Source organism: Vitis riparia, chromosome 11, assembly GCF_004353265.1.
Source record: "Vitis riparia cultivar Riparia Gloire de Montpellier isolate 1030 chromosome 11, EGFV_Vit.rip_1.0, whole genome shotgun sequence".
NCBI lineage: Eukaryota > Viridiplantae > Streptophyta > Magnoliopsida > Vitales > Vitaceae > Vitis > Vitis riparia.
Window position 1 is genome coordinate 6,101,709 of NC_048441.1, and position 15,843 is coordinate 6,117,551.

General features: G+C 38.7%; 1 protein-coding gene across 5 annotated transcripts; it reads left to right on the forward strand.

Moving 5' to 3' along the window:
• The first annotated feature begins 1,267 nt into the window (after positions 1-1,267).
• Positions 1,268-15,737, forward strand: LOC117924863 (probable glutamate carboxypeptidase PLA3). 5 transcript variants are annotated; one of them, XR_004652861.1, is made up of 9 exons: positions 1,268-1,450; positions 1,571-1,657; positions 2,428-2,540; positions 2,643-2,795; positions 4,625-4,867; positions 5,629-5,708; positions 5,829-5,897; positions 7,130-7,162; positions 15,662-15,737. XR_004652861.1 is itself a non-coding variant. In XM_034843581.1 (9 exons), exons 5-9 carry the CDS (start codon positions 4,837-4,839, stop codon positions 15,704-15,706), a joined length of 258 nt encoding a protein of 85 aa, XP_034699472.1. In that variant the 5' UTR covers positions 1,280-1,450; positions 1,571-1,657; positions 2,428-2,540; positions 2,663-2,795; positions 4,625-4,836; the 3' UTR covers positions 15,707-15,737. The 5 variants fall into 5 exon arrangements, 3 of the variants coding, with proteins under 3 accessions (XP_034699471.1, XP_034699470.1, XP_034699472.1); XR_004652862.1 differs by having other exon boundaries at positions 1,269-1,470; positions 2,663-2,795; XM_034843581.1 differs by having other exon boundaries at positions 1,280-1,450; positions 2,663-2,795.
• Positions 15,738-15,843: the final 106 nt, after the last annotated feature.

A 15,843-nucleotide genomic window follows, 5' to 3' on the forward strand; every position in this document is an offset into this window, starting at 1 on the left:
AAGAAAACAGTTTTAAAGAAAACCTGGGATGTTTTTTTGCAATCAAATTCTGCAATTTCATAATCCAGAATGCAAGCAAGATTCCTTTTCCTTTAATTTGAATATACAAGCTGAATTGTCTTCAATCTCCTAATGAATTTTTTGTTTCTCATAAAGTGAGTGAATAGATATGCATAATTTGGTGTATTTTTGCCATTGCTTTGCGAAATCAATATGTGATCAGACTATCTCAGCTATTTGTACTTTTTCAATTAATTGAAGGAGTTTAAGGGTTTGTTTGGCAACGTTTTCAAATATGGTTATCAAAAAACAGTTTTGTAGAACAATTTTTAAAAATAATTACCAATTATTTTCAAGTAAAAAATTCTTTATGGGAACTCAAAAATCGAAGACAAGTTTTTCTGTTTATTCTCCATGAAGGTAAAATGCATTTATGTATGCTGTAAAGTTCCTAAAGTATTCTCTATAATTTCAATGTTTTCTTATAATACTCTACAAAAACTCCTTGAATTAGTTGTAAAAATAACCTGTTTATTTTAAAAAAATAATTCTAAATGTGTTTTTTAAGTTAAAAAATTATTTTCTAAATAGCAGAAAACTATTTTGAAGAGTTTCAAAACAAGTATTCCAATATATGTAGGCAAATAGGTTCTTTTCTAATTGGTATGCTGATTTGCAAAGAGAGAGCATGTTGCTTGTGCTTTTGCAGTTTTCTTCCACCTTTTTTTTTGTCTTTTCTATAACGCTTAAAAATGAGGTCAGTTGAGCTTTTTTAAAAGGTGTACTTTTCTTTATTTCCTTACAATTATCTTGGTCAATTTGGCACTGACTCCACATATTAAAAACCTTTTCATTCAGCTGTGGTGTGTTTGCAAATCCAGTGCAACCAAAATCATTCCACTGGGTTTACTTGGATGTGGAATGATTTAGTTTTGTTCCTTTATATTATTGCTCTTGAGAACATTTTCTTGCGTGTGTAGGATGATCATTTTTAGGGCTTTATGAAATGGTATTTTGAATTTCTTAATTTTCTCATCATCTCTGATGGTATTTCTGTTTTCTTTGGTATTTCCATTTTAAAGGATGGTTTTTTGCTTGTTCCTTTTACCCCTTTTCTAAATGCACCAGAAATTACTCCTGGAAAGATTCTAGTTTCAAGGCATAAGACGGAGTATAAAGAAAAAAAATAATTTTTTTTTCATTTTTAGGCAAATTATTTCCACTAAAAGGATTATCGAAAGCTTTTATTATGATACTCCAAGCATTGTCAGTAATGTTAGTAGTAAAATTTACATCACAATTAAGATTTCATGCTAATCAATTTGGTAAAATAGAACTTCAACTTTCTTTTTCTTTTGTCCTTCAGATTTTCCAGTCTATCACACTGCTTTTGACTCCTATAACTGGATGACAAACCATGGGGATCCATTGTTTCAACGTCACGTGGCTGGTTAGCTTCTTTTCCTTCTAGTATGCATTCTTGAAAAAGATTTATCGATGAACTAGGAAAATCACTGCTTCATTGTCACTTCTTCAAGCTTACATAGTTTTCTGTTTTTTACTGCCTCAGTAGCTGGAGTTTGGGGACTTCTAGCTCTTCACCTGGCTGATGATCCTATTTTACCTTTCAACTATGTCTTACACAGAACAATTATGGGTAGGCATCTGTTATCTTTCATTTATCATTGCTTATTTTCTCAGTCATTAAACTAGATTTTTTGAATTGAGATTTTATACTCTGGTGACTGCAACTTAACCAGGTGAAGTGACCGTATTTTCAAAAAATTTGATCTAGCCTTATATCTAAATAGGGAAGTTTTGATCTTTTGAAATGGTATTCCTTTAGGAACTGCTACTCACTGTCATTTTGTCTGCGACCTTGGGTAATCATTCGATTTGCCAGAGTTAGTCACTTCATTTTGTGAGAAAGCCCCTGCTCTACCTGCACAAAAATGAAAAATAAAGGACAAAAAGGGAGGGTGGAAGAAAGAACTTGAGTACATCTGTTTTACACAGCATTATTTCTTTCTTTTTTTTTCTTAGGGATGCAAAAGGATGTTACCATGTTTTAGAAATTGAAAATTTCAAATAGACTAGAAATAATTGATTGGTCATTTTATTTTATTTTTTTCTTTTATGCATAGGTAATTTGATTTCATGTGTTACTGCCTACAAGAAGTTATTTTTCATTACAATTAAACACCGGGGCTACTTTTGGTTTAGTATAAGTTTCCTTGGTTGGTCCCTGGATATTTTCTCAGAAGAAAGAAAAAGATAATCAATTTTTTTGTAAAAATGTGACATGGTGTGGTCCAAGATGTTGCACTAATGCTATTTAAAAAGTTGTGTAAGTGCTGATATGCATTTGTATATTTGTTCTGTTATATGCATATACTAGTCTTGTAATAATCTTTTTTCTTGGGGCAGAACTACACAAATCTCCTACGCAACTTGGTGAAAGGTAATGTACCCTGCACCCTATAACTGCATCCATTCAGGAACTCGCCTCTGCAGCCGAAGAAGCTGAGGGAGAAGCAAAGGTGAGAGACAAAGAACCTTGTTAGAAATTATATGAAGTAGTAACGCAAAAAATTTCCTTTCACATCTCTGTTCTTATTCATTTTCTTTCTCCATATTCTAAGGATGTTGTTCTAAGATGCAGAAACTGAGAAGAGGAAAGAAATAGTGGGTTTTTGATATTGAAGAAGCGGACTTTGAATGATCGACTGATGCTTGCTGAAAGAGGCTTCCTGGATTCTGATGGGCTTCAAGGAAGGAAATGGTTCAAGCATCTGGTGAGTGTTTTCCCTTCCCCTAGTTCAATGATGCTGATTTCTACTGGAAACTGTTGTGTTTCAAAAAACTATAATGATGAACTTGTTCCAATCAAACCTCTATGTTAAATCTCTACACTGAGCATTTATGTAAGGTTTTTTGAAGCTGTTATACCACTGAAGTGATTTGGAGCAAAAAGAAATGAACTAAAAAAAGGAGGAATGAAAAGCATGTATCATCTGCTTTCCAAATTTTCCAAATGGTCATTTTGGATATTGAAAAACAAGTTTGCAATAAATCACATTCTTTAGTCCTAATCACTATATTTTCAACTTTATCGAGACACCTGAATCATGGAAGTCCTCCCAATAATTAATAATTTATGCGCAAATTTTCAAAGGTTTAATTTGGTTCCATGGTTTACAAAGAATACTCATTCATATCTTTTTTGGACAGAAAAGGGATATTTTCTAATGTCACTATGCATGGCTAGAGATAAGAATTCGTTTTCACTTACCACAAAATACACATTTAGATGGTTTGGAAGGCTAGCCATTCTTGGTGAAATCTTTCTACTCCGCCTTGGAATTGGAGGGTCTAGTGTCATTCCCATCAAAGATAGTGTGGGCTCTTGAGCTCCTATCAAAGTGGATTTTGTATTTTTTATTTATTATTTATTTATTTATTTATTTTTGTTGTGTAGGAAGTGGTTTGGGGAAGGATTCTTACTGAGGACGGACTTAAAATAAAAGGATGGCTTTTAGCGGGTTATTGTTGTATGTCTAATGATGTAGAAGAATTAGTGGACTATCTCCTTATCCATTGTGGGAAAGTTAGAGGGCTATGACACTTCCTATTCTCTTTGTTTAGCATTTCATGGGTTCTCCCACATTTGGTGAAGGGCATGTTAATGTGTTGGAATTTGACTTGTGGGCAAGAAGACGAGAACAACATGGAGAACAACTCCTCTTTACCTTTTCTAGACAATCCGGAAGGAAAGCAATGCACTAACCAATATCTTAAAGACTACCTTATATCTGATCTATATATGTGGTCTTGAGGGTATCTTATAGTTGATGGTCAAACTAATCCACCATCCTCGATAGATTTTATTATTAACTTGTTGATATCTAAGTACTAGATTGGGGCGGTGGTTGTAGCTTGCTTCTTTTTGTTTCCTTACAAGTATACTTCTAGTGTATTGTGCTCGCCCCTTTTTTAGTGGTGTTTTTAATATATGTATTTATTCTTACTTGCCTATCAAAAAAATGTAGTATGTTGGTTATTAATTCATTCTTTTTGGAATATGGGATGTCAATAACTGCCTCTTTAAGCTTTTGTTATGCATTATTACCATGATAATAGCTTACAGAGGCTCTTATGATTATGGCACATGCTTCCTCTTGTAGGATTGCTGAACTCTGTTCATGTTACTTTTTCCTTCAAAAAAATGTAACCTAAGAGTATGGGGACTTTGCAAAGTGTATGCATCCAGTTCAATCGATATCAAGGCTATGTTACAAGTCCTAATTATTTTCATGGGGGAGGTTTGGGTTACGGCCCTTTAAGGGAATGAGACCTTGGAAGCTTTCTTATGAGTGTCTTTTTGTTTGTCTTTGTTCTATTACTCAATTCTGTCAATTATCTGCCACAAAATAGTACCTTGTGAAGTCACCTGAATTAATTCTCCAATTATTTTTATTCTCTTTTACATATTATCTTGTTAGCTAGTTGTTAAACATGAGAGTGTTAAAAAGGAAAAATGAGTGGAAAACTTCTACTAAAGCCCACTTGTGGAAAGCTTATTGAAATGTTTCTCCATTTATTTTATTTTTTCCCTCTTTTTCAGGCGGAGAAAAAGATAGCTACCATTCATAATGTTTTTGCTGTCATAAGGGGATCTGAAGAGCCTGATTCCTATGTCCTGCTTGGCAACCACAGAGATGCATGGACATATGGAGCTGTTGACCCCAATAGTGGAACTGCAGTGCTACTTGACATTGCTCGTAGATATGCTCTTATGATGCGTCAGGGGTGGCAACCTTGGAGGACAATTGTTCTATGCAGTTGGGATGCAGAAGAGTTTGGGATGGTAGCTAATATTTCATCTTTGTTGGTCATTAATATAAAATGGACCAGGTTGTCAATCTCTAGATCATTTTGTTATTTCTATGTATTTTGGATTCTATAGAGAACAAATACAACTGTGTCCTAGATACTGCACCCTGAAAGTGTGTCAAAGAAAGGCATTTGATCACTCTTAATGCCTATATTTGGTTTAGGATGTTAATGGGCAAAGAATAGCCATGACATGTAGGCTCTGCCACTCTTCTATTGTTGGAATTGCCATCCGGTTGAGTCATAGTGGTGCACATCACTAGGAGAGATATTCCTACTTCCATGATATCAGTGACGAAAAAAAAAAAAAAAATGAGAGCTTAAGTCGTTAGTTTATGTGGTTTTAGCGAATTATGTGCTCATCCCTGATGTGAAACCTCAGACTGATTATCAGCTGGCAATTTGCAACCATTGTAGATGAATCAATAGTGGATTTTTTCAAATGTGTATGAACTCAAGAGGCTACCATCTGTGATATAAACCTTTTTCCTTGCTTGAAGTTGTATATATCACCATCAGTTTTTACTGTCGCTGCTGAATTGCTATATGCACTTGCTCATTTATTTGTTCTAAAAGTAATCCAATTAGCTAGGCTTGTTCTATTTGAATGGTTGTGTGTATTTAACACTCAAAAGTAATTTACTTGTGTTGTGTGGCCTCAGATAGGATCTACTGAGTGGGTCGAACAAAACCTTTTGAATCTGTGTTTTGAAGTTGTAGCATACCTTAATGTAGACTGTGCAGTTCAAGGACCAGGCTTCTTTGCTGGTGCAACGCCTCAGCCAGATAATCTTCTCATTGAGGTTGCAAAGAAGGTAGAAAAAGATGGCAAAATAAGTTCACAAGATTGTTAATGTTCAATCTATTTGGATCTGAATTGATGACAACACCTGGTATTTCAAACTGTCTAAATTGTGATTTAAACTGAATTCCAGGTCCAGGATCCTGACTCAGAGAGCATGACCATATATGATAACTGGATGATTACAAATAAAGTCATCAATGTAAGTTAACCCTAATCTTTAGCTTTTCAAATCATTGGAATGGTTGCATTATGGTTGTCCTCATGCTTTTACCATCTTTGAAAAACACAAGGTTCCAAGTAAATGAAGTTATGAAACATTACAGACCTTTTTTTGGTTTGTGGAGGTTGATCTTCACATGTGAAATGATTGTCCTCCTCCTTTGTAGGTGGCAATTCAAATAAATTTATTTGTTGAATGTACAAATGACTGTCTAGGATTCTAAGGAAATTTGTTTCAAAATTCTATTATTCTCTTGTTGATGCTCCCTTTGAAGTAGGATAGCTCCTTAAACTCAGAATAAGTTGTCTTAATCACTTGTTTAGTTGGATGATTATGTTTAGGGTATTGCATGGATTTTAAGGCTTGTCAAATTGGATAAATTCTTATAGGGTTAATTTGAAATTTTGGTAGAATGGGGTATGCTTAAAAAGTTCTGAAATTATGGAAAGAGGACTGAGTTGTGAAATTTCAGGATGATAATTAATTCAAGTTCTTTGTTACTTGGGTAAATGTGTTATAGAAGTCGGGTTTTAGGTTAGAGAAAAGGTTTCATCTTGGAGAGAACAAAATTTGCGTATTTCGTCATATTATACCACCAATCATCACACCAACTTATTCATGCTTATACCATGACCACCACGACCACAGCAGTATTGTTGTTACCACCACCTCCACTATAGATGTTTATCACTTAATTATCTCCTTTTGCCCCTCAGTACCACCCCCTTCCAAGTTACACCATTTTTGGAAGTACTTTTTCAATTGCAAAAATGCAACTAAAAAGCTTTAGTTGCAGTTAAAAAATAAAATGTTTGGGAGAGAACAAAATTTACTTTTCCCATAACCTATGATCACATCAACACACTACTTCCATGAGCATCACACCACAGTAGTACTGCTACCACCACCTTGGTTGTCTGCTACAACCACCAGTTCTGTTTCATCAATACTTTGCTTAAATAAATTAGTCTGTCTGCACAGAAGACTTGTAAACATGCTTTTTACTTCTGTTTTTCATCAAAAAGCAAAAAGGAGAGACAAGTATACCACTTTTCTTGCTTTATAAATTATGGCTTTGGATATGTCAAAATTTATATTTGTTGTTTCTATATGGATTGTATGAAGTAATTATTGGGATTGTCTTGGCTGGATTGCAGATTCAGAGGCTAAGTGGAGTGGATTCTGATTTTTCTCCACTTTGCAACATGCAGGGGTTCCTTCTGTTGATTTATACTATGGAAGAGGTACATCACTTATACCCTAACATTTCCAAATTACAGATGGAAATTAGGAAAGCTATGAGTATTGAGAAAATGTGTTCTTGGTGAAGGGAACTTGTGTGCTCAGACATGCATGCATAAAGGAAACTAAGCATCTCCACTTTAAGGGGTACATTAGCTTTGTCCTTGATTTTTTTTTTTTAATCGATGAAAGGACATAAAAGTGGAACAAAGTGTAGTTATTTTTATAAGTTAGAAATGTTAGTTTTGTTTGTAATTCTCATTCCCATCCTTCTCCGTTGTGGGACAGAGAGATTGCCTTAGGCTTCCATCATGGATATCAAAGTTCTCAAAGAATATACATGTTTGTGTTGAATAGAGATGACATGGGGCGGGTTTTTTCGAGTGTTTGCCCCATCCCACCCCTAATAGGACGAGTTGGGGATTTTTTTTTTTAAATCCATGGTGGGTTTGGGTATGTCTTGCCCTGATTATAGTTTTGCAACCTCTGCTCTAATATTCATTGTCCCATCTGATAATAATAATATAAAACACCATTTATTTTTCTTGGTAAAGCAAAATTAACTGCAGTTAATGGCTGTTTTAGATTTTAACAGGAAAACTCATTCAAGTAGCTAGTAATATCGGTCTTCTTTGTATGGTGATTGTTGCTGAAGTGCAATTTTTTTCCTTTCATTTTTAATCATATCTTTTGGTATTAACCAAGTATAATCTCTGTTCGTCTTGTGCGTGTGAGCTCTATGGTGATGAAAAAACTTTCTGAGTTGCAATCAACTGAATCTAATTGTAAATGTATTAGATAGTTGAGGCCTTCGCCAGTAAAAATGCCAGTATCTTCCCCTGGTGGTAAGTGCTGGTTTGGCATTGATTTGAAGACCTTTGAGATTATCATAGAAGACCACAAAGGAAAAGTGCGTGGAAAGATCTGTGAAAGAGGCCCTAAGTTCTCTTCATGGATTAGATTTGGAGGAAAAGGCTTATCTCTGCTGCTAGAAGGGGTTGAATCATGTTGTGGGCTAAAGGAAAGAACCCCTTTCAGAAAGTTTTGGTCAGAAGGTGATAGAGTTTATAGTATGGAACTCAGATGCAATAGAGCAGGAAGATTTTTGTTCTGCGTTGTAAGAGATGCGGAGAACAAAAGATTTTCCTTGGCTTTCCCTGAAGGAAGGGGCTTGTTGGAGGCTGAAAAATGCTTGCTAGTAAACTGAGAAGTGTGGGAGCCCCCCCCCCCCCCCCCCCCCCCCAATGGAGAGGTGTTTTACTGGATAAACAATTGCCTTCTCAAGTCTCACCCAGCAGTAGCGTAGGCAGAGGCTCATACCCTCTTCGGGATTGCCCCATGCCTCGCGATGCCGTCTGGCTAGAAATTGAGAAAGAAACTTTGGATAGGAATGAGGAGCTGCTAGGTAGGTGTCTTGTGGGCTCTTGGGTGGGGGACGCTGATCGTCTTCCTGACCTCGTTTCTTTCGGATCATGGGTGAAGAACTCATGGTTTTTGGAAGGAAACCTCCGGCTTTCAAATGTGAGAGAAAACCTCATGCTTCTAGAGTTTGAATTTGAGGACGAAGCAGAAAGGGTGTATAGTTCAGGGACAAGACGTTTCAGAGGAAGAAGCTTCTGCCTAGAAAAATGGAAGCCATCTGTGGGATGTCTTAAGGGAGATAAAGAGGATGCGCACCATGTGTGGGTTAGAATTTTAGGACTCCCTCTGTATCTCTGGGGAAGAAGCCTCTTCAAGCAGTTCGGAGACTCCTGTGGGAGGTACGTAGCTGTGGATGAAAACACAGCTGAGCGTCGGAACCTCAAGTGGGCCACAGAGTCCTAGTTGAAACCAGAGGATGGCAACACCCAAGCTCGCTACAGGTAGTCGCTGGCGCCTCCTGTTATGCTCTGCAACTATGGTGGGAAGAAGAGCCCTGCCTCTCCTCTGTGATCCCCGCCTGCAGGTCCGTGCTTGGAAGATTGGGGATGAAGTGGTGGCCCTTCACGCGCTATGGGGAGCGTGGACCGCCAGCCCCTTCCACAGTCATTCTGCAACTTGAAAAGCTGCCTTCGCCGATCCTGGGGACTGGTGCACCTACTACAGACATGACGGGTGCAGCTGCTCCCTCGTCTCCTGCCCGCGCTATGGAGACGGGCTAGCATCCCCTTTCCCAAGCCTGCGTTGAGGAAACAGCCAGCTTCTGGATGCCTTGGTCCATTCGAGCTTGGTCTGTGGAAGGCCCTTTGGGCCTGGGCTAGGGAAGGCCCAGGTCCCAATCTTTGTGGGTTCTTCTCTTAAACCCCTCGGCCCTAACCCCTTCCAAAGCTTTAGGGCAGAAAGCCCTAGCTGCGTCGGAGTGGAACCCCTTCGCGACTCCTTCCTTCTCAAGGACTCCCCAGAAGGTTGCGTCGCCCCTTTTGGATGCGCCAACGTCATCCCTTCCCGTCGAAGCTAGCAAAACCCCTAGCTGGAAGTGTCATCCCCTGTGGAATCGCCGATGCATACGTTTGAGCTTTCCCTTCCCGTCAAAGCTCGTAAGTCGACCCAGTTGGAAGCGTCGCACCTTGTGGAAGTGCCGACATCTGTGAAGGAGCTTCCCCTCCCCCGTCGAAGCTTGTAATAAAAAAGGTATGCCTTCTCTTCCCCTGATCTCCCTGAGAGGGGACTCATCCTCTTCTTCTTCTCCTTTCTGGGATGTGGGGCTTGAGAGGGGAAGAGAACCTGGCTCTAGTCCTTTAATTTCAATGGCAAGGGATGTAAAGTGACATCGAACCCCCTGTCCATCATGCTTAGAGATGGGTCGACAGTGATTTTGACTAAAGCCCCGACCTTTGATCTGGGAAAAAACATGGCAAAGTAGAGAGACTCGTCGGATTACCCCCCGTGTGAAGAAGGATGGTCAGAAGAGGAGCTCTCCAAATTATTACACTTTAGTAAAGTCTTGGGAATGCCTGTTGAAGGGCATGAAGTCGAAATTCTGGAGCTGCTTTCGAAATTGAATCTAAGGACTGGAAGTAACTCTCTCGACAAGAGAAGGAAGAAAAAATCCTGTTCCACCCGATTTGAACGAGAGTTAAAAAGATTGGAATGCTCTGTTAGTTATAAGGGGACATCAAGGATATCCAAAAAATCTGGTCAGAGCTCCTGGGATTTGATTCCAGTTGATTAATGAGAATTAAAATTCTTTGCTAGAACGTCAGAGGCTTAATGATTGTGATAAAGAAAACTGATCAAGGGAGTGGTGAGGAATCAGAAGGCTGATTTGGTTTGTCTCTTGGAGACAAAGGTGAAAGATGTTTCTATGCAATAGGTGAAAAGTGTGGGAGTAGGAAGATTTCTTAATTGGGCTTCAGTGGACGCAAGGGGCACGACAGGAGGAATCCGTCTCTTATGGGATAACAGAGTCTTGGAGAATTTGGAGGTAGAAAGTGGGGGGTACTCCATCTCTGTTCGTTTTAGAAACTGTAGTGACGGTTTCTCTTGGATCTTCTCTGGAGTGTACGGGCCAGTGATAGGTAGCAAAAAGGAGACTTTTGGGAAGAGCTTGGAGCCATCCGTGGCCTCTGGGAAGACCTTTGGTGCATAGGAGGGGATTTTAATGTTGTTAGATATCCAAAGGAAAGAAGAAATGCCCTAGACTCACAACGATATGAGGAGATTTTCAGAGGTGATAGGGAGCTTGGGCTAAGGGATATCCCACTGGCTGAAGGTCCTTTCACTTGGATAGGGGGCTTGAACTCTCAAGATGCCTCTAGATTGGACCGTTTTTTAATCTCTGACCAATGGGAGGACCACTTCTCTGCATCTCACAATCTGCTCTCCCTCGCCTGGTCTCTGACCACAGCCCCATAATTCTAGAAGCTGGGGTTTCTCTTCAGGCAAAAGCCCCTTCCGTTTTGAAAATATGTGACTGAAAATTGATGGATTCAAAGACCTAGTAAGAAGCTAGTGGAATGGATATTCGGTTGAAGGCTATAGTAGCCACTGCATCGTTGAGAAGCTTAAAGCTCTTAGAAGGACCTAAAAAATGGAACAAGGAGTGGTAGGCAACGTCTCTTTCAACAGAGCAGAGGCCTTCTCCCGCTTGCAGGGTGGGAGGCCAAGGAGAATGAGAACGCTCTTACTCCTGAAGATCTAGAGGCTAAAAATCTGGATCTGAGGAATATAAGAAATGGGCCCTTCTAGAAGAAACTTCTTGGAGACAGAAGTCAAGAGAAATCTGGTTAAGAGAGGGGGATAAAATACCAAGTATTCCACAAAATGGCCAATGCTAGGGCAAGGAGGAATTTCCTATCCAAAATTAAAGTAAACGGGGTGAATCTCTCATCCTTGGCAGAGATAAAAGAAGGTGTTTGCAGTGCCTACCAAACCCTTCTCTCTGATCCTGGGGATTGGAGGCCTAGTATAAATGGCCTTAACTTTAAGGAGTTGGAGAAGGCTTGGCCAGCAGCCTAGAAGTTATGTTTTCTGAAGAAGAAATTTTCGCAGCCCTAAGCAGTTTCTGTGGAGACAAAGCCCCAGTCCGGACGGTTTCACAATGACCTTCTGGTTATTCTGTTGGGACGTTGTTAACCAGAGATTTTATGCCTCTTTAGGGAGTTCTACCTCCATGGGACCTTCCAAAGAAGCTTAAACTCCACGTTCCTCTTACTCATTCCTAAGAAGGAGGGGACCGAAGATCTAAAAGATTTCAGACCAATCAGCCTGGTAGGGAGTGTGTACAAATTGCTTGCCAAAGTCCTAGCCAATAGACTGAAAACAGTGATGGGGAGGTGATTTCTAATTCTCAGCATGCTTTCGTCCATGGGAGGCAGATTTTGGACGCAGTTCTTATGCTAACGAAGCCCTTGATTCTAGATTGAAGAAACATCCCGGGTCTCTTCTCAAGATGGACATTGAGAAGGCCTTTGACCATGTCCATTGGAACTTCCTTATGGAAGTGATGTCCAAGATGGGATTTGGGCACAGATGGATTAATTGGATAAAATGGTGCTGCTCCACGGCTTCCTTCTTGATCCTTATCAATGGAAGCCCCTCGGCTTCTTTCGTAGCTCTAGGGATTAGACAGGGCGACCTTCTATCCCCCTATCTTTCCTTTTGGCATGGAAGCCTTAGCCAATTGTTGTCCCGTGCAAGAAATGGAAACTTTATTTCCGGTTTCAGAGTGGAGTGGGAGGAAGAGGAAGTGAGGGGCTGTTCGTGTCCCATCTCTTGTTTGCTGATGACACCATTAATTTTCTGTGATGCCGATGCAGATCAGTTGCAATACCTTAGTTAGACCTTCATGTGGTTGAGGCGATTTCAGGATTAAAAGTCAATCTGAATAAAACAGAGGCCATCCCAGTGGGGGAAGGCATTCCTATGGAGACTCTTGCGGCGGTCTTGGGTTGTAAGATAGGGAGATTACTACATCCTACTTGGGTCTTCCCTTTGGAGCCCCCTACAATTCCATTAGGGTGTGGGATGCAGTGGAAGAAAGATTCAGGAAAAGGTTATCTCTCTGGAAAAGGCAATACTCTCCAAAGCGGCCGTCTCACCCTACTGAAAAGCACCCTCTCAAGCCTCCCAACCTACTTTCTCTCTCTCTTTGTGATCCCCAAGAGAGTGTGCGTAAGGCTTGAAAGATCCAAAGGGATTTCTTATGGGGCGATGGAGCCTTAGAGAATAAACCTCACTTGGTGAGTTGGAAGGTTGTTTGTGCCGATAAAAAGAAGGTGGCTTGGGCATTTGTAGTCTAGCTACTTTTAACAAGGCCCTTCTTGGAAATGGTTGTGGAGATTCGCTAATGAGAATGAGCCCCTATGGAAGCAAATTATCCTTAGTAAGTATGACTTCAAGAGGGAGGATGGTGCTCCAAAGATACAAGAAACCGGTATGGGTGGGGTCTAGAAGGCCATCAGAAAAGGTTGGAGAATTTTCGTTCTCATTCCCGCTTCATCATGGGACGGCACTAGAGTGAAGTTTTGGGAAGGATTTGTGGTGTGGAAATCAATCTCTGGAAGAAGCTTTCCCCATCTTGTTTAACCTATCTATCAATAAAGAAGGATGGGTTGTTGAGGCTTGGGAGGAAGACGAAGGAGGAGGTAGCTGGGGCTTCGTTTAATAGACACCTTAATGATTGGGAGGTGGGAGAAGTCGAAGCTTATTAAGCAAGCTTCATCCCTTGACATTAGAAGAGGTGTGGAGGACTTGTTCCGGTGGAAAGAGAACAAGAATGAACCTTTTCTGTCAAGTCCTTTTACTGCTCATTCTCAAGGATACCAAACCCCCCTTCCCGGCTAGAACTATTTGGACGCCTTGGGCTCCAATTAGGGCTAGTTTCTTTGGTTGGGAGGTGGCTTGGAATAGGTTGCTCACCACGGACCGCCTGAAGAGATTTGGTTGGAGCATCCCAACAGATGCTTTTGTGTAAATATAAGGAGGAACCACAGATCACCTTCTACTGTTTGCGAGAAAGCCAGAATGTTATGGCTTCTAATTTTCTCCTATTTAGGGTGCAATGGGTGATGCACTCCTTGTGAAAAAACACCTCCTAGTTGCATGGTTCCTTTGTGGGCAAGAAAAGGAAGAAAGCTTGGAGAGCTGCCCCCTCTGCTTGGTGTGGACCATTTGGAGAGAAGAAATAGGAGGGCATTCGATGATATGGAGAGGAATATCAAGACATTAAATCATTTTTTTGTACACTTTTGTGAATTGGGCTAGGGTGTATATAGAGAACAACTTTGTCTTTGATAGTTTTGTAGACTGGCTAGCCAAAGTAGGGTCATGTTTGTTTTGTCCTTTGTTTTTGCTTCTTTGTCTTTGGTATACTCCGTGTATGCCTTTTCTCTACCTTGTCTCTAATGAAATCTATTTACCTATCAAAAAAATGTCTTGCCTGATTATATATAATATTAAATAAAAATATTTTGATTCTTTTTTCATTTTACCTTTTCTTACATATATAAAATAAAAAAAATTATTTTTCATAAAAATAAATTGTAAAAAATATACTATATATCTATATTTAAATTGTATTATTTTTAATATAATTTAAATTTTAAAAATAGAAAAGTTTAAGAAATGAAGAAAAATTAAATAGGGGCAGGGTTGGCATGGGGGTGACCCATCCTGAACCTGCCCTATTGCCATCCCTAGTGTTGAACAAGATGCCCCAGTCATTGCTTTTGCTTGTTCTCTTTTGTAAGTGAATGTGTCAGTTTTAAAAAACCTGGGATGTTTTTTGCAATCAAATTCTGCAATTTCATAATCAAATGCAAGGCAAGGATTCCTTTTCCTTTAATTTGAATATACAAGCTGAATTGTCTTCAATCTCCTAATGAATTTTTTGTTTCTCCTAAGTGAGTGAATAGATATGATAATTGTATTTTTGCCATTGCTTTGTGAAATCAATCTGTGATCAGACTATCTCAGCTATTTGTACTTTTTCAATTAATTGAAGGAGTTTAAGGGTTTGTTTGGCACGTTTTCAAATTGGTTATCAAAAACGTTTTGTAGAACAATTTTTAAAAATAATTACCAATTTTTTCAAGTAAAAAATTCTTTATAGGAACATCAAAATCGAAGACAGTTTTTCTGTTTATTCTCCTTGAAGTAAAATGCATTTATGTATGCTGTGAGTTCCTAAGTATTCTCTATAATTTCAATGTTTCTTATAATACTCTACAAAAACTCCTTGAAGTAGTTGTAAAATAACCTGTTTATTTAAAAAAATAAAATTCTAATGTGTTTTTAAGTGAAAAATTGTTTTATATTCTAAATGGCAGAAACTATTTTAAGAGTTTCAAAATAGTATTCCAATATATGTAGGCAATAGGTTCTTCTAATTGGTATGCTGATTTACAAAGAGAGAGCATGTTGCTTGTGCTTTTGCAGTTTTTTTCACTTTTTTTTTTCTTTTCTGTAACGCTTAAAATTGAGGTCAGTTGAGCTTTTTTAAAAGGTGTACTTTCTTTATTTCCTACAATTATCTTGGTCAATTTGGCAGTGACTCCACATATTAAAACCTTTCATTCAGCTGTGGTGTGTTTGCAATCCAGTGCAACCAAAACATTCCACTGGGTTTACTTGGATGTGGAATGATTTAGTTTGTTCCTTTATATTATTGCACTCGAGAACATTTCTTGCGTGTGTAGAATGATCATTTTAGGGCTTTATGAAATGGTATTTTGAATTTCTTAATTTTCTCATCATCTCTGATGGTATTTCTGTTTTCTTTGGTATTTCCATTTTAAAGGATGGTTTTTTGCTTGTTCCTTTTTTCCCTTTTCTAAATGCACCAGAAATTACACTGGAAAGATTCTAGTTTCAAGGCATAAGACGGAGTATAAAAGAAAAAAAATAATTTTTTTTTCATTTTTAGGCAAATTATTTCCACTAAAAGGATTATCGAAAGGCTTTTATTATGATACTCCAAGCACTGTCAATAATGTTAGTAGTAAAATTACATCACAATTAAGATTTCATGCTAATCAATTTGGTAAAATAGAACTTCAACTTTCTTTTCTTTTGTCCTTCAGATTTTCCAGTCTATCACACTGCTTTTGACTCCTATAACTGGATGACAAACCATGGGGATCCATTGTTTCAACGTCAGTGGCTGGTTAGCTTCTTTTCCTTCTAGTATGCATTCTTGAAAAAGATTTATCGATGAACTAGGAAAATCACTGCTCATTGTCACTTCAAGCTTACATAGTTTCTG

Coding starts and splice junctions, on each gene's coding strand:
- LOC117924863 (XM_034843579.1), top strand. CDS start 2,730: ATGCTTGCTGAAAGAGGCTTCCTGGATTCTGATGGGCTTCAAGGAAGG. Junction 2,796..4,624: donor GGAAATGGTTCAAGCATCTG/GTGAGTGTTTTC, acceptor CCTCTTTTTCAG/GCGGAGAAAAAGATAGCTAC. Junction 5,709..5,828: donor TCATTGAGGTTGCAAAGAAG/GTAGAAAAAGAT, acceptor ACTGAATTCCAG/GTCCAGGATCCTGACTCAGA.